The 18,228-nt window shown below is 39.8% G+C and overlaps 2 protein-coding genes and 1 pseudogene across 14 annotated transcripts in view; 1 reads left to right on the forward strand and 2 right to left on the reverse strand.

The window, feature by feature from the left end:
- Positions 1–616, forward strand: part of SCAMP1 (secretory carrier membrane protein 1) — a 36,584-nt gene extending 35,968 nt beyond the window's left edge. The window contains exon 9 of the mRNA XM_031610167.2: positions 418–616. Coding sequence (XP_031466027.2) covers positions 418–582 — 165 coding nt within the window. The 3' untranslated portion in view covers positions 583–616. The remainder of the gene's footprint in view (positions 1–417) is intronic.
- A 3,328-nt stretch (positions 617–3,944) lies between these two features.
- LOC116239923 (uncharacterized) lies at positions 3,945–8,490 on the reverse strand (annotated as a pseudogene).
- The window catches only part of LHFPL2 (LHFPL tetraspan subfamily member 2), a 118,570-nt gene continuing 108,483 nt past the window's right edge, over positions 8,142–18,228 (reverse strand). For all 13 annotated transcript variants that reach the window (XM_090130511.1, XM_031610168.2, XM_090130505.1 and 10 more), the window contains one exon: positions 8,142–8,798. In XM_090130511.1, coding sequence (XP_089986637.1) covers positions 8,542–8,798 — 257 coding nt within the window. In that variant the 3' untranslated portion in view covers positions 8,142–8,541. The remainder of the gene's footprint in view (positions 8,799–18,228) is intronic.

Below are 18,228 nucleotides of genomic sequence, written 5' to 3' on the forward strand. Positions count from 1 at the left end.
GTGGCACTACTTCTTTAGCTTTGTTTTCAGCTTCTTTTAACATGGACATTCACTTTCAATGAGTATGCTAAATTGTGGACAAATTGAGACATAAGCTTTTGCAAGCCATGTCCCTGTGTAATACTAAGAATGCAGCCTGCTTTGCATACTTAAATATATTGTTTTAGAAAGTGAATATTATACAAGTAAAAGGCCTTTTGAAAGACCCCTGTGAAAGTCTAAGTAACAGAAATCTGTGTAGTCAAACTGTACAGCAGGGCAGTCAAAATTTGTAGGACCTTGTGTAGTAGTAGTCTGACTCATTTCCTGATACCTCTAAACATAAAGTGAGATTTCTCTACTACACAGCTCTCCTTTGCTATTACTCTACCAGTGAAATGGAAGTTTGTAACATTCACTGCTTTCTCACACTCCTAGGTTCATGGTCTCTACCGCACAACTGGTGCTAGTTTTGAGAAAGCACAGCAAGAGTTTGCAACAGGAGTGATGTCCAACAAAACTGTACAAACTGCTGCAGCCAACGCCGCATCGACAGCAGCAACCAGTGCAGCTCAGAATGCATTCAAGGGTAACCGAATGTAGAGGAAATAAAAGAAATTGTTGCGGTTTTCTTTGATTGTGCTTTATTTTCAGGTCATTTATTCTTTTTCCTAAAAGCCTAGAATAAAATTAACACAGCATGTTTGTCTTTTCTTCAGCTGTGCATGGGTAAAATGGGAAATGTTTTGTTCTATTATAAATTTATTTATTTTCAAAGTAAATTCTTTGCCCCTCTTTTGAAAGTTTCTATCTGTGATGTAAAGCCCTCTGTATTTTATGGGAGATAAATAATTTCAACAATTGGCCTCATATTGAACAATGGTATTTAATGATCAAATAAATATATTAGGAATTTGATAAATTCTTCAAATTTTTTTAGGGTAAGTCTTTTGATATAAACCTGTAAGTTTGCATGAATGCTGTTGAGCTATCTGATCATACTTAAATCGTGTTTTGGTCCAGAATTTACTTGCACCACTTTATAGCATTTGTTTGTATCTACTTTCATGGAGTATTCTCTTCCTGTGAGAAATGACAATGATGCATAAACATTCTTTGTAACGGAATGTGTAATGCAGTGTATAAGTTAAGGAAGTTAGCTGATGGTTACAATCACAGACATAAATGATTATATACTATGTTTTTTATTTCAGTATTTCTTTCTTGAGGTAATAATTTTGCTGGAAAAAACAGATATTGATGTTTAGAATTCTAGTTTCTTGTCTAGATCTCCTCATTGACTTGCAGTGGTATTTTTGTTTTGGGGATTCTTAGATTTTTTTTTTTAGTGTAGATTTGTGTTTAAAAGTGGTACTGAATTTCTAGCCTTGTCAGTCACTCTGTTTACTGCTTGTCCAAAAATATAAATACACAGTATTTAATTTTCTTACAATAATATTGTCTAAGATCAATCTTTTTAAGCAATGGCATTTAACAGATACTTGAATTCATTTTAACATAACTCAGCCATCTCTGTGATTTACGCTTGGAAGTAAGAGCTTCCTGTTTCAAACTGAAAAAGTGAAAACTATTCATCTTTCACAAAGTCATTGAGCTGAAGGCCTAAAAGGTTGAACGGTTGCTGTGGAACAGAACAGTCAGTAATGGGATGTACCGTCATAATGTTCTAAAGTTTAATCAGGTCTTATTATAAAGTGATGGATTTGTCCTTAGAAGGTTACTTAGAGTTCCTTGATTTGGCTCATGAGCATAATATTTGGGCTATTTTTTAAGCTTTATTTTAGAAAGTGAAAGCAGAACATCATCCCACGACCTTAGTGTAATTTTGTTGTGGCTGAAATTTTTTCAGCTCTTAATGTGAATCACTTTTAGCAAGATTGAGCCAGAAGTTTCTGAGGCCCCTCCATGCTGACCAATTAAATCTTTCTCATACGGTGTATTTATAATAACATAAAGTTTTTATTTTTTAGTGCTATTAACTTAATTCCTTGATGAGTACTACCATTAGCTGTAGTAATTAGTTTTCTTTATTTTACTGACTTCTTTAAATCCAACTTGAATTTGGATAAATGTAGCAATTTCACCTACGCAGAAGTTAAATATTTAGATGATAGTATATTATTATTATTCTTTGCATCGCAATATTAAAAGCAATTTCAGTGTTCTATCTAATAGGGGCTCTAAAATTTTACAGTAGTGAATAGGTTAGCTTTGAACTTAAATTTGTGTGGGATGTTAATAAAAGCTTTCCAGACAGGTCTTCATTTTCTGCTGAGATCGGGGACTACACTTCTAACAGCTGTACATCAAAGTTGTTCTTTTCAAAATCCTTTAAATTTGACTTGGAGGAGCTGTAATATGGATTATTTTGAATCTAAATTTAAGTAGTTAACTTGGATCTTCCTTGGATTTGAATTCCAGGGACATAATCCTTGCTTTAAGCTGAAGAATGCGTAATACAAATTACCTGAATATAATGAAGAAAAGATATAGATTTAGGTATAAAAACCTGAATTTGGCAGGCATATTTTACCAAATGTTTAAATGTTCAGTGAGAATGTTCAGTGTATGCTGGGTGTCGATTTGTAATGTCCCGGGCTGAATATATAGATCTAAACCTCATAAGCAAAATTTAAGAGGCAGTTATGTGAGCTTTTAAACCAGAAATCCGATGCTTTGCAGCCCAAAAGGAAGGAAGAAGTTTGAGTTTACCTTTGGCAACAAAAGGCTGATGTTAGTTAAAATACTTTTACCCAAATAAAATGAGATTTTAGCCTCTTACTAATTACCAGACTATGGCACCCACTTGTCATTTTGTAGTATTGTGACAAATTGAGTACAGAGTATGAAGTTTAAACACTGGAATGTCAGTAGTCATTGATACGTAATATAGGAGTATTTATCATGGGGATGTTTGTATATTTTGTAAATTACTAACAATGCTCTGTCATCCTGGTGAATGTCATGATTCTCTACAAATACACTCCTTCTGTCCCTCTGTTGCATGTCTGAGCTGTTCAGAAGTTTTGTATATTTATTGTATTAACACGGTGTCACAGAATAAAAAGAAAAAACTTTTTTTCCGGGATTTTTGCTCTGTATAGTTTTGAACAAAATAGTTTTTTCTTTCAAAATTCAGGATGACATACAAGGCGGCTGATCTATGTAAAAATCTCACTTGCTTTTTGTAATTCTGTATATAAATGCTTTAATTATGCTGGAATGGGAAAGTTGCCCACTATTGAAATTATACATTAGGATAATCAGAATAGCCAACTCAAATATTATAAGAAACATTCTCAAATACTTGCAGCCTGCTTCCTTATGCTATATAGCTAGAGAGTTAAAATCCAAACATGTTTTGTCATTACTGAATGAAATTCTGTGGCTATCCAGTGAATCCTGAAACGTTACTGAAAGTAAAATGAAGTTGCTGAAAACAGCATTGGTTTGGTACTGCTTGTTTTCCTAATTTCAATTGAGTTGACATGTGTCACTGCTGTGTCTTGGTCTTTTATTCATTAGGCTCTACCAGTCGTTTTTTTCCTGTGATGTCACCTGTAACACCAACTCTCTTGTATTGAATGTATTTCTGGGTTTTATTTGAACGGGAAACAAAAAATGAGTTTATCTATACCACTGTGGTATCAATACAGAGAACAGTGCTCAGACATACAGCCAGGATTATTCTGGGAGAGGATAGCAGATATGAGACTTTGAAGATGCTGGCACACTTGTACATCATTAAGTAGTGAAGGTGCTCATCAGTGTGACCTGTGTCTTCAATAAGCTACAATCTCGGGTGGCAGTGGCAGCATTAGAGGAACAGGTTTTGAACTTAGGTACACACACCTTACATAAGAGACTGTGTGTATGCAGACACCTGCTTTGAAATCCACAGAGATGTTTAAAGTAGTGATGCACTGAGTGGCACCTGTCGCTGGATTTGTTTGGGCTTTAGATTTCCAAAAGTCAAGGAAGATGCTTCAGATCTTTCACCATGAGCTACTTCTTGGAAGCTTAGAAAGTGTCAGAAGCTTAATTAATGTTATCAGACCTGAGCAACTATCAGAAAAAACAGACATCCTGACTTTTCTTTCAACTAGTAAAAGCCTTGTTTCTTGTTCTTCGATAAATTTGCTTAGAGAGCAACATAGAACTCTTCATTGTTTGTCAAGTTGCAGGTGAAAAATATACACATTAAAGCAAGCGTAATTTAAAAGTCTGTGACTGAGCAGTTTTTGTTCTAAACTTTGTCTGTACCCCTCCCACTACCCACTTTTTCATGAGAAATGAGCTGCAGTGCTTTAGTTGCAAAATAAAAATCATGTCAGACGTGCTTTTAAATAGAGAGTCTCTTTAATGCGACTGTACTGTATAATGCATAGGTACAATTTCAAATCACATACTTTTTGATCAGTAATTGTTAGTCAGAAAACTAAAACACTAACAGAATCACTGGGCTGGGTTCTTAAATGCTATTAAAGCTACAATTAAAGAAAACTTGCTCTGGCTAAACATATCTGATATGTTTGAATTAAGATAGTCATACTCCCGTTACAGTTCAAAAACTCACATTTTAATTGAAATTTAGATTCAGAAAAATAACACATTAGGTACATATTTCGTGCTAATAAGTGTACATAGTGGTGACTCAAGAACAGATAAACAGTACCACAACTAAACCATGGCTCAATCTAATTAGCTGGGTTGCCACAACTTCTTTTTCTATAGAGCATGTCTGTGCTGTGTGTGTTGCTACCAGCCCCTGCTTTTGTTGGGCTCTGTCCTTTCCGTATTGTAGGCAACAGTGCCCATGGCTTTCAAGGGACACAAGTGAGATACTCTCATGTGGGATAACAATTCAAAACTGAAATGTCTGGGCTGAAAAAATCAGAATCCAAAGAATTTGGAATAAAATTGATAAAAAGGTGATATAGACAAACAAGAAAGAGATCAGTAGCAATTTTTTTTTTTTTTTCAATGCCACATTATAAATAAAGCACACTGAGAAACCTTGCTGAACCTTTTCAGCTTTCAGATTGTACGCTGCTAGAAATAGCTACAGCTTCACATTTCAACTGTCTGTATTATATAGATTAAATCAACCTAGAAGAGATTTTTGTTAGATCTTTAAGCTACTGTTAATGTTGTATTCATCTTCAAAATCCATAACTCTATTGCATTATTCTATGCTTAGTCTGTCCACACCACCAACACACACTAATTCTTCCCTGGGAAGTCCCTTTTCAAACATCCTGATCAATAGCAAAAGCAACCAAAGGAAAAGAAAAACAAAAAAACCCACCAAGAGACATTCCTGTTATTGCACATCTCACACAAATTTGTGTATATATATATATATTTAAATATGCTACAATTAAAAAAAGTCTATGGCACTTTACAGAATATAAGTTTACAAAGTTGATCAAACCACAGATGCTTGAAGAATTCTTCAATACCACAAAAACAAAGTTAAACTGAGCTAATTGGCACACAGGTTTTAAAAATCCACAGCAAAGTCTTCTAGATCCTATGCAGTGCATGTACATAAAGAAGCAGTTACGCTCTGCAGCCCCCCTCATGAAATCAATTAAATTAGTTTTAATCTGATTTCTTTCTTTTTTTTTCAAAACATCTTTGAAAGCTGCTGTTGAGGCGACAGTCAGGAACAACTTTAAACAACTGTCAGATTTAATAAGAGCACCCCACATCTGAAAACTTCATCCAGAAAAAAAAGCGACAATACATAACACCTTATCACTTGCTAGAAAAACAGAACCCTGAGAAAGGAAATTCTGATTATTGTTTTTCTATATTTCTTCCCAGCCCGTCTTCCATCTATCTGTGTGCTATGTGATGAATGTGGGTATTCTTGCAAGTTAGTTGATTATGCCGTTGCAGAGCAGGTTGATAGCATATCAGCAACAAGCAGCTCTCCTTGGTTACAAATGAAAACAAAAGCAAAACGTGACACTGAAAATACTTCCTTAGTATTAAAAAAAAAACAAAACGACACCAATATTAAAAATTTTAAGCATGCTTTAGATCATAGCAGTGTATTCTGGGGTTGTTCACTGCTTACTTCTAAACCTAAGCAGCATGTACCCTCCATACCTTTTGGAAGTACTGACTTTGGCTCTGGCTAATCAGGTGCTCAAGCCGAAGCAGCGTTTACTTCAATAACGTAGTTACAAAAGGTCCTGGCAGTGGCAACATTCACATTGGATTGCTACCCACTTAAGAAAAGTTAAAACTCCAAATCCGACTGATAAAAACTCTGAATTAATTAATTTTTTTAAAATTAATTTTTAGCCAATTTATTGTTACTCTTATTCTTACCAGCCCTTCCTTTCCAATTATGCTGTTGACAAAAGCACAGCTGGGCTAATGCCCCAGCCTCCTCTGCTATGCACTCCAGTAGAGGGCTCAAGAGGAACGCCAAAGGATGTTTTCTATCACACTGCAGCTGTGCTGAACAGGTAACGTGCATGTCCTTCAGAGTGTGTATGTGTGTGTGTGTCCAGGAAAAAACAGGAAACCACAAGGGTAGTCAAGACATGCTGGCTGTGACTTTTTGTCCTCAAACACCACTTTGTTCCAAAAGTTTTTTAAAAACAAATTTTGATATATGCAGATAATCGGCATAAGTGGTTCCAGACCGTTTTAAAGTTTAAATATTTTAAAGAAAAGTTAATTACCCGTTTTAAAATCTACACTCTGGTGGGCTAGAGAAACAGGTGAATGCAAGAAGCTGCTAAATTGAAACAATCCCTTTTTAATATTGGCAGAAGTTGATCCTGGTTTTTGAACAGTGGCTCAGCCATCAGCTCCACATCCATCCAGCACCTGGCTTGAACACGTGCTGTGTACTGATGGGCACTGGCAGGGAGCTGAGCCTGCTTCTTCCACAGGTGGGCTGGGCTGAGGCGGGATCTGTGGGGCACAGGAGGCACTGAGGGGTGCTTCAGCACCGGTGCTCAGCCATGCTCAAGGCTAGCCCTGGGCATTTACTAGTGGCTGCTTTTACAAGTCTTGTGAATCACCCAGAGAGGAGCAGTGTATTGAAATTAGTCTTCTACCTGTACAGTAACAATTTTTAATATCTATAAATAGCTAACAGCACACATTAGTTGATAGACTAACCAGGCTCCAGTGATAGAAAGCAACGTATGATGTGAAACATGCACCAAAAAGTAAGAAGAGGAATTCACTTAAAGTTCATGAGAATTACTTCTCTGATGAATTCTTCCTAGTGCTTCTGTGCCACAGTTGCATCATTCCTTTCTTTTTTTTAAATACCTTTTAAATTTGCTTTTACAAGTAGTTCTAGTAAGTGATGGGACACCACAAGTAATGCAAGCAACTGCTTTTGAGAAAGGAATGTCATTTGTGGCAAGGTCTGTTATTTCTGCTGATTTAGTTGGAAAAGGTTCCACGCTACATGTGGTTCAAAAAATGGGAAAAGATCTTCACAGCCATTAAGAATTTGGCGTGACTTCCTGAAAAATGTAAATTTCTTAAGGATGTAGCTGGTTCTTGGAGATGAAACTGATCTGCAGACTAGGAATGAAGTTTCACAGGCAAAAGGAAGAATAATACCACTGAAGTCCAGCATTTGATGTACACTTGTACAAGAGGCTAAAGCCCAGCTCCAGCTGTTGGCATTCACAAAATAATGCCCAGCTGTGCTCTGGGGAGTTATCATCTGCCTGGGATTTGGGGGATTTCAGATAAAGGCAGAGTTGCTGTTTCAACATACAGTAAAATGGTATTTCTAATAGTTGCATCAGATTCAAGTGAAAACCAGTGTTAACAACAGCATCTCTACGGGGTCAGTGAAAACAAAATAATTAACTTGCTAGACAAGGGGCACACACCTTGTGTTGTTAAGTTTCAGGCAGGAGATGTGGTAGGGATTCAGCCTTAACTGTTTAAAGATTTGTGTGAACTGCATCATGTCAGCTTTGATCTCTCCATCGCATACTTACTTTCTGAGAAGGCACTGTACTGTAAGGACGTTCAGTATGAAAAAGCACCTCAATTAAAAATACGGTACCAAACCAGGTGGTGGTGAAAGATTCACAGGTGAGGGGAGCACTTAAAAAGAAAGCCTAATTAAAATAGGCTTCTTGGTTGTGTAAAAAAAAAAATGTGCTGGCTTCTATTATTTTAAATCCAATTTTTTTTAAAGTGACCAAGGTGGGTAAGGCAATCCAATCAATCAGAATTTGTCAGCTATGTAATAATATCCCCATTATATATATATGATTCCTCACATCCCCAATCTGATTAATATACTCCACAGTCTCCTGATAATATAATGAAACTAAAAAATCCCCATGTGTTTACATTCTCCTTTCTTGGGATCTTTTCTCTGATCCTCATTGCCCAACACGGAAGAAAGACCATTTCAGTAGTTCAGGGCTGGAATGCATGGGGCTCAATCACACAAACTGTGGAACCTGTTAAGTGGATCTCCTCATCGAGTCAGCGGATAGCAAATTAATATCCAGGCACTGGTATTTTTTCCCACTGGAATTAAAGGAGGCAGATAAGGTTTTTTCCTTCCTCTATTTCTTCTTGCACTTTGTCACTGGATGTGGCGATTTCAGCTTGCGCCGAGAAGACTGCACAGATGAACGTCAGAATAGTGCCACCAATAGCCGTGTAGAAAGCCCAGCCCAAGGAGCAGTCTCCCAGTTTGTAAGCAGAAGCATAATGTCCACAATAGCTTATTGCTTTCTGGCATCCCCAACCTGCAGGGTAAAGTATCAAGCCTAAGATAAGGAAGAGGCCTAGAAATAAAAAAAGAAAGAAAAGACAGAAGTTTAATAACTCGTAAGTTTCACAGCGAATGAAACTCATTTAGTAACAGTTAGAATGGACATTGCTGACTTAAAGTGCCAGAACTGGAAACAGACGGCTCTGTCTCATCCATCCTTCATTTACTATTTGTTCCTTAGTATATACTGTGTAGAGTTTTATCTCAACCCAGTGCTGTCCTACAGTTTTTAATTGTGAAAGTGTCATTTCATATGACCTTGTTCTTAGTTTTATTCTCTCTATTCCTCCTGCACTTAACTACTACATTTACAGAGCTTGCCAAATGTTCAGACATCTCATCTACTGTTTGTACTTAACACTTTTCAAATACTTAAAATTGTTTGTATCTACTTAAAATTTGTATTTAACAAGCCTTCATTCCACTTTGTCATTCATATATATATATTTTTTTTTCCTCTGGATTTTCCCTACATCTATTTTCTTAACCTGGAAAGAACAATCTCATAGAGCACTGCTTATTTGTCCACATTTGGACATAGTAGAAAAATCACTCAGCACATTCAAGAACCTTCTTTTGCAGTGAAGAGATTCTGGAGTCAGCCACAAACAAGTGGATGTAAAAACCCACTACCAGTGCATAGGTAGCACTGGGATCCTCTGAAGAGGGACGCTGTTACTGATAGCTTTCTCTCTGCTAAGAATCAAAGTTATCAAAGCAGTGAAGAGTTTCACTGAGAAGATGAAAATGTCATATTAGAGTCCCTATGCACGTGAGGTGCCTTTGTACAAAGGTGAGAGATTTAATCAAAATGTCTATAGTGCTGGAAGCTATAATGCTGTCATACATCCTCTCCTAAAAATCACAATGAGTTAAAAACATAACATCTCCATCCCGCAAGGTACACAGATAATTGTCAAGACAGGCATCTGTATTAGCTTTCTATTATTTTCTTTAAAATTTTACTTAGAATTGCAGGAAGAAATATACAAAACATTTTTTGCTTAAAGGCAAGCCATTTATCCAGAAAGTGAACACAGCCTTCAACATCCTGTATTACCCGATTTATTTCTCCTGTCCTAAATAAAGCCCTTTATTTAGCCAGGCATGCTGAAGAAGACAGCTGATAATAGTATTATTCTTGAAGCTGGCTGAAAGTTGTGCTTTTTATTTATGGCACCAGTTTGTTCATAAATTTAATTTCAAAATTTCTACTAGGTTGTCAAATAGATAAGTCTTATGTTATTCTCTCTACTACATATATTGCCAAGAACACCTGTTAAGATTTGTTCCCATCTTCAATTCAGTTATAATAGTCTGCTCTGCAGTGCATCAGATTTCCTTACCAATGTCTATAGGTCTATAAATACCAGGTATTTCACAAAAGATTGTCCTTCCTCCAGCATTTTCCTAATGGTAACACCATGGGCATGAATGAATTAATGCCATAATTTAGGGCAGCAAAATCCACTAGTGAATGATATCTGTTCTGTCTGAGAGGATTTAGTCACTGTTTTCATTTAAGAAGCAACGACAAATTTTATGCAGTGATTCCAGCCCAACTGGCCAAACTACATCAAGCATGAAGTACTGCTTTATCTTGGACAGACCTGGATAAGCTGTGCTTTCATCCTGCTGAGCCCAGCCAGTTTCAGACTAAACACTAGCAGTTCCTCTCCTCAATTCATCACTATCTTCCTGTTCAGTATTAACCAGCAGGACTAAACATTGCGTTTCTCTAACTGTACATGAGTATGTTCCAGCTGCCATTTTTTCTAACGATCACAAACGCTTTGGTAGTTAAAAATCGCCAGCCCTGAATTAAGAAACCAGGCATGAAATGCCAAAGTAGCTGCTGCTGCCAAGTTAGTTTTTAAAGCCTACCACCCTATCAGTGACAAATCCGGAGGTCTGTGTTTCACTCCAGATGGCTTAGGCACAAGCATGTCTAAGAAGTCACATCCATCTCTTTTAGCCAAAGCCAGAACACTAAGCAACTCCTGAAGACTACTGTTGCATGGCATGGACCCCCAAGCTGAAAACCCACTCAGCCACCTCTAAAAGGTTGCAGCACTTCTACATATTCATCAGTACTCTGCTGAATTAGACTTTTTTACCATTATTTTTTGTTTTTGTTTTTTCCCCTAAAGAGTAAAAAAAATGCCTGGAGAAATGCTGAATGCAGCCCACAGCTGGATAACTTACGGTTATTTCCTCAGTTAAGAAAATGATTTGGAGAAAACTACAGAACTATGAGCCATGACTACGGACAAATTCTCTCTCCCCCTTTGACCCCTGTACTACCATAACACAAGAAAAAAAATAACGTCTTCACCACGGAGCCTACCTTCTATTCCATCCCAGCGCAGACTCAAGGCTTCTCAGAACACACCTCCTATCTCTATCGCTAATCATCATTCCTAATTTCAGTAGTATCTGGTTCCTACTTGTTAGGTTAATAAAGATTACCTAATTAAGTCAGTTCAACACAAGCACAAGCAGAGATGGTACTCCTTAGGTTTCATGATAACTGGCATTAAGGGGAGAGGTGCAGACTCATCTTGTGCTCAGCCCTAACCTGCAAAACACAGTGATGGAGCTGTGCAGACTTCATACGTGGCTCTCTCCATAGGGACCTCAAGTAAAAAGGTCAAGAGGAGATTTGCTTGCTGCTTCCAAGTCACTACAAAAGAGATGATCGCATGTTGCAGTGATTCCTGCTGCTCAAACAAAAAATGGATGGAAGATTTTCATTACCCAACAGCAAAGAAAACCACAGGCTACAGCAGAAGTCAGCAACCAGCAGCACTTACCTGTCCAACTAGCTCTAGCCAGAGGCATCTTCCAAAGACCACAAGAAAAGAACCGCTGTGCTCCTGGGAACACAGATGCAGAGGGAGGGAAGAGAGGCCCATGTGGAAAGAACAAGCTCAGATATAACTGATACCAAGGTCAGATGAGGCTGTGATACTCCTTGGAAAGTCAAGGTCTACTTTTAAACAGGTGAAATGGTTAAATGTAATACGAATAGCTCAGCAGTCTCAGTGTTCTCTCACCTTTAACCTAAGGATTGCTGCTCAACCATTTTAAGAAATGCAAAAAAGCCAGAGGCATGTTTCTGTGGCTAATGCCGTAGCCTTGATCTGTGTCTCAAACACATGCAAGCAGCTGCAGTTGAGCAAAAAACAATTACAGGATAGGATCTGGCCAAACTGGTAGACTTTCAGTACTGAATTTTCATACTAGTGTCCACAGGGCAGAGCCTGGCTGAGCCCCTCACATCTCTTTACTTATTTGCCTGTATCTCTCCCTTTCTGCAGCCACTCTCAGTCCCTGGGGCTTCACCTGCCTGCACCTCTCATTTTTGTTATTTTTTTGCATTACTTCAGCTCTCGGCAACTCTGCTCGTAGTTTCTGTCAATAGCTGCAAACTCTTCTTACGTAACAAATAAACAAAGAACAAACAAGTTAATCCCAAGCAGCGCACTGGCAATGGTGTTTCATCGTGGTTCTAGTGGGTAGCAACCATGCCCACATCAGGGTGTTGGAACTAGATGATCTTGAAGGTCCATTACAACCCAAGTCATTCTGTGATACTAGGATTCATAGCCAGACTGCAACAAGACAGAGGACAGAGGAAATGAAGCTCAACTGGTTTTCAGTTGCTTATGGGCAGCACAAAACACGTTTTTGTTTTTTGAAGCATCCAGGAGCATGGGGCAGAGGAGGGCACTGGATAGGCTGCATGGAGCTGGGCACGAAGCTTCTTGTCAGTGAGCATGGGGCTGTCACAGGAGGCACGGGCACACCCTCAGCGTTCATTTATATCCACAGGGCACAGGGACACGGGAGCAGTTCTAGCACAATACTTATCTTATACGACGTATAAGAAGTTGTTCTCTGGATTGATTAACTATTAGAATTCTCGGTGTTCTTGAATTTGAAATGACTCAGTTACTCTTAAGCTCAGCACACTTAAATATTACCTGTGTATTTAATCTGCATGATGCAGATTTCTAAGGCATTTAACACTGTAAGTTAAAATTAAAGCACTTACGCTTCTCTTAGTCATAGAAGTACAAAGCTCACTGTGTGTTGTGTAACTTTATGTCAGCAAAATCTAATGAAGCAACAATTATCTCCTGTCGACAGTTTGTCTTAAGATGGATCTGGCAGGAGGACAGTGAATTATAATGATAATTATTTCCTTTTCTTAATAAATCATTTTTTGCTTTTGTCCCAGTGTATTTGAACAGAAGCCAATCTTCAACAGAAAAAAACACAGAACAAAAGTCTGGTGCTTTAGCTGAAGAATACTGTTCTGCAAAGAATCCTTTCTGTTCCTCTCTCCAATGTACAGTAAATGAATTTTAATTCACAGCCAATCCACCTGTTAATCACTGTTGTTTGTTCCCCATGCCGGGAGAGCAAATTAATTTTGAAAGCATGACATGAGGCTGTTTTCCACTGTGCTTCTCTACAGCCTTGCAGAGCTCAAGTTTGCTCTGTTGAAGATTTAACCTCCTCCCTCGTTGCACAGCTGCACTGCTATGGATGCAGCATTAATTACATTTTTCTTCTGTTAGCTGTTGCCAGCTTTCATACATGTTTTTTCTTAGGATTCCTTAAAACAGAGGTCTCAAAGTAGGCTCTGTAATGCAGTCAGATGCTTATGAACAACACAGGAAAACTATTCAAATAACCCTTTGATCCAGATAACTCATCTCATAAAGCTCACTGGTATAACTCTGTCAGCAGAGAACATTTTCACATGTTTCACAGAAGGGAATTTGCTCCCATAACATTTTATCAATCCCAAATTTTGTGATTTCAGAAGAAAGCCTTAAGAAATACAAAATGTAGACTAAACTTAATTAGGATTATTATCCCGATCCTGATTAAAGCTTGGACATCCCATTAAGCACTAGCCCTCAAATGTTAACACTAAAGCCAAACTTCTCAGTATGAACATAGCAGACGAGAGGAAAAGTTTCTGAAGACAGCCAAGTAATTACCTTTTTTATAAGAAAACCTTTTTCCACTTGCATCCCCAGACTTTCCCTTCTGGGGGCCTGGAACTGCAATAAGCAAGTGTTCCCTGTTTTTCATGCTCTACAGCAGTGTTGCTAACATCACAGAAAAACAACAGATCAGTCTGCCACTGTGGGCATCTGCATGACACATCACGTGTTGGTCAGCAGGGTCAGAGCTGAGTAAAAGCTTTCTCATTCCATCCTTGGAAACAACCCTCAAGAAAAGGGCTGTGCAGATCCCTGTTTAGATAAGTGCATGCTATTTAGTTTTGACAGGCTCCTGTGCAGCTGCTGTTGTGCCATATTATATAACAGCATATACTAACGAAGCCAATTCCCATTGCAAATCTTGAAACTATCTTCTCATTTCCTAGCAAAATAGCAAAAAAAAAAACCAAAACAAAACAAAAACCCAACAACCCAAAAAACCAAACCAAACCAAAACAACCCCTTCAGGCTGCTGAAGATACAGGGAATTAAGCAGCTGTGATCCATGAGGTGGCAATGCGATAGGCTCCCACAGAGCAGCACAACCCAGCAACAGCACTGCAGCAGACAGGAGTGGAAGTGGGAAGATGAGCCTTGCTCCACTCACGCGGTCTCCTCCTGGTGGTGACCCCACGCACAGCCACAGGAGACAAGCGCTCAGGACCAAGGGCGCACAGCAGCTTGGACAACAACCCTGCCTTTGTTACCCATGGGATATTAGCAAATGTGTCAATGTGCTAAGCGCATACCTGAACAATGTTTCATGCTTGAAATATGCGCACAAATGCAATTCACTAGCTTAAGCTGAGGAAGCTTTTACATACGTGGGCAACTGTAGTGATAGCCACTGCACAGAGTGGACATGGTGGAGCCTCCACACTGAACAATCACAGCTCCCTCAGCCAGTCCTCATAAGACTGGCCAGCCCCGGCCAGTCACAGAGCTCCATGTCAGGCAGAAGGGGTGGGAATTCCCCACGGAGGCTGCGACAGAACCACTGTGGTGCAGCAGGCCAGACACCACAACATAGTCCAGGCTTGTGGCCTTCCCACATCTTGCCCGCAGCCTTTCACACTGCATGGCCTCCAGCAGCCCTGGCAGCATTCAGTTGAGTGCGGCGGCACACGCACAGCAAGCAAGAGGAGAGTCTGTGAGCACAAGACCCTTGAAGATCTGGAAATACTGCAAAACAGAAGAATTTTGATTTCAAGTCCTATCTTGATACTGCAGTCGGTGTGGGTTCATACCCACAAGGGGATCTGGAATCTTGCTCATATTCCAATTCATTAAGCCAATCAAAGATGCATGTTCATAACCAATCAATGTTTCTGACGTCATTATTGATATATTAGGGTGTGAAATAGGGCTAAGAATACGTGGTGGAGGATGTGCATGACAGGAGGTATAAGGAAAAGCTATGGACGAGAAGCTATTATCACTATTATGTACATTTTGCTACCCACAGAAGGAGCCAAAGAGAAGCCAGCTTATAAAGCCTTGATGTGGGTTGCTTTGGCAGAGTGACAGCATATGGGCGATTCCTGCATGGCATTTGGGGTTTCTTGGGTTTAGGTTTATTTATTGTGTAATCTTCTGCTTGGTCTTCTCTTTAATGAAGCGTGAGCATACAGACTCCTCTTTTCAGGAGCGGAGAGGGTAGGCTGCATCCCATCAGACTTCACAGAATCACAGAATATCCCGCGCTGTGCCAACCCTACCCGTCACACCAATTTGCAGGCCCTGACCACCCTGTAAGGCTGCGGCACCTTCCTTTGAAGCAGGCCCTGTTGGTGTTCTCACACACATGCAAGCCCTGCCCAGCTCTGTGCTCAGAGCACCACAGCAAGGAGCCAGGCACACCGCTGTGCCTTCTGTGGGGCTGCCGCGTGGCTGCCAGGGTTTGCCTCAAAAGCCAGTGAGGTAGTGGGCGTTTTTAATCTGAGATGCCCTGATGGCAGGCTTGAAGCAGCTAAATGAGTAACTACACTGCAATGGTTGAATCTGGGAGGTTCGTTAGTTTGGAAAGAAAATACCAGATGATGTCAAATTGTCCATCCGCGAAAGAAGCAGGGGAAAAGACCCAGCACGTTTCAGTGCTTGCTGTAACTGTTTTCAGTGCCGTCCAACTGGCTGTTGCCAGTGCCCTCCAAAACATGAATCGGTTGTGCAGAATCAGCAGAAAGGGAAAGAAAAACACCTCGTGACCAGGGCTCTGCAAAGGAGCCGAAGCAACAAGCTGCCTTGGCTGAAACAATGAGGTAAAAGGGCCCTGGGACGTTTTCTCATTCCATTACATTTCCTCAGTGCTGATCCTGCAGTGCAAGCTGACCATCCCCACCCCTCTCTGCCTGCTGAGACTGAGCTGAATTCTTCTTTTTTCTTGTGTTTGAGTAAAAGCACAGACTCTGCATCTAAATATTCTCCTACAGAGTTCGCTGTTCTATGGAAAAGCAGCATCAGTCTTGGCTCTAAGTCTGAAAGCAAAAATCCACCCTGCAGGAGGGGCAGCCAGCCCCACTCTGCTGGACAGCGGGGAATGCAGACATCCCCAGCATCTCAGCATCGGTACAAGTACTGTACTGCCGCACACACATGCTGCAGGAAAGCATTTCTCAGAGTGCACAAGTTTCTCACACCGAGCACCATTTGATGGGCAGTTTACGCTTGCTTTCTAAGAACATCAACTGCTAATTTTTGTTAGTGAGAGCCTCAGCACTGACAATCTGCTGAGTGTCTGCTCATCCCTGTGACCATCGTGGGAGCACAGGAGGTAAGCCGACCTCCAAATCTAACTGAACACTAAAATCTTCACTTTATTTCTTTAACTGTCCTTTAACTACTTCTTAATATTGTCCCTCAGGCTCAATAGCAGTTCAGCACTGGAACTCATTCTCCTTCCCTGGCACAATTCCTCTTGCTCCAAATCAGCAGTCCCTTTAGCTTGAACTTTCATCAACCATGTGTGTATTGGATGTCGTGCTGGCAGCTGGCCATATAGGTTACAGGAAGCACTATACCACAGACAGCAGGAGCAGTTCAGACCATCAGGATTTCCATTAGAAATCCCCCCCCATCCCTTTTTCTTTCTTCCCACCCCAAGAATTCAGAATTCTGGCATCAGAAAAGAAAAATTCTAAGATGAATCCAAGAGGAAATATGCTTTTGAAAAATGCATGCTCTGCATTTTAGAAAGACAAACAAGAAGTTCCCTTGCCATTGAAGGCTGAACTGCCCTGGCTTCACTTTCCTCCTGCTCAGGCTCCCAGCCAAGCAGCAGCCTCAGTCACCTGCGGGCAGCAGCATGAGTGTGCGCGGTGCTTCCCCTGAGCGCCAGCTTGGCCTCTGACACAGCAATGCTTCTTAACAACATGCACAAATACCCAAAGTGCTCCACAGCTACAAGCCATCCTGGGCCTCTTCTAGCCTCTGTACTTCAAGTGTTTCATCAACTGTGAAAACAGAATAGTTTCCCAAAAAAGATGTTCAAAAAGTCTGCCTGAACTTCTTGCTGCTGGGTAGTAATTATCTATTTAATTACATGGCTCCTTTCTTTGCACTGTCTATTGCGGGGAAAATATTCTTTTTCCAGATGAAACAATCTGCAAACATTTCTAAAACCAGGACAACTGATTATTACTTCTACAAGTCCAGAGTGAAAGACACTGAAGCCTGAAAGCAAGCGGAAAAATGTCATGTCCTATTGCAACAAATTATAAGATTTCAAACAGAAGCTGTATAGCTTTTTATTTCTAATTTTCCCCAACGACAGCAACAACAAAAGCTCTGTGGACCAGATATCTGCATGGCTCCTACCCATTACCTAAATGAGGGCTTGTCAAAGGACCGTACAAAAAGCTGTGGCTTTGTGTTAGTAATTTCAGTGTCGGCATCACCCAGGTCACAACCACTGTTGCTAGACAGAAAAGATATATCCGGTGTCTGTTATTGTCTTTTCATGATGAATTCCAGGAATAAACTAACTTGCTGTATGTTTTTAATTATATCAAATCTCCATAGAAAAAATATAGAGATTTTAAATGAGATTAAGTCTGTGAGATCCTGAGTTCCTGTAGATTACTCTGTGTGGGCGCATCTCATCCTTGAAAATGAAATGTTTGACATGCTTAAAAATATTGGGCTGATATATGCTGATAAACAAAATGACTTTGTAAATTCTTTTTCCTAAAAAATGGTAATAGTTCACATTTGAAAGAATGATCTTAAGCTGAAGACAGTCATGCTGGTCTGTGTCAAGCTGTTCTCTGGCCAGGGCATTAGTTCACATATCATAATCCTCACACCATTAACCATGCCAACAATTGTCCTGCTAAAAACACGCGTAAGTGTTTTTCAAAACTCAGGAACTGAGAAAGTTGAAATTAAGAGCTGTGATAAGTCGTACGGAAAATACTTTCAACTAAG

The sequence above is a fragment of the Phasianus colchicus genome, chromosome Z (genome assembly GCF_987193195.1).
Source record: "Phasianus colchicus chromosome Z, bPhaCol1.hap1.1, whole genome shotgun sequence".
In the NCBI taxonomy this organism is placed as follows: domain Eukaryota; kingdom Metazoa; phylum Chordata; class Aves; order Galliformes; family Phasianidae; genus Phasianus; species Phasianus colchicus.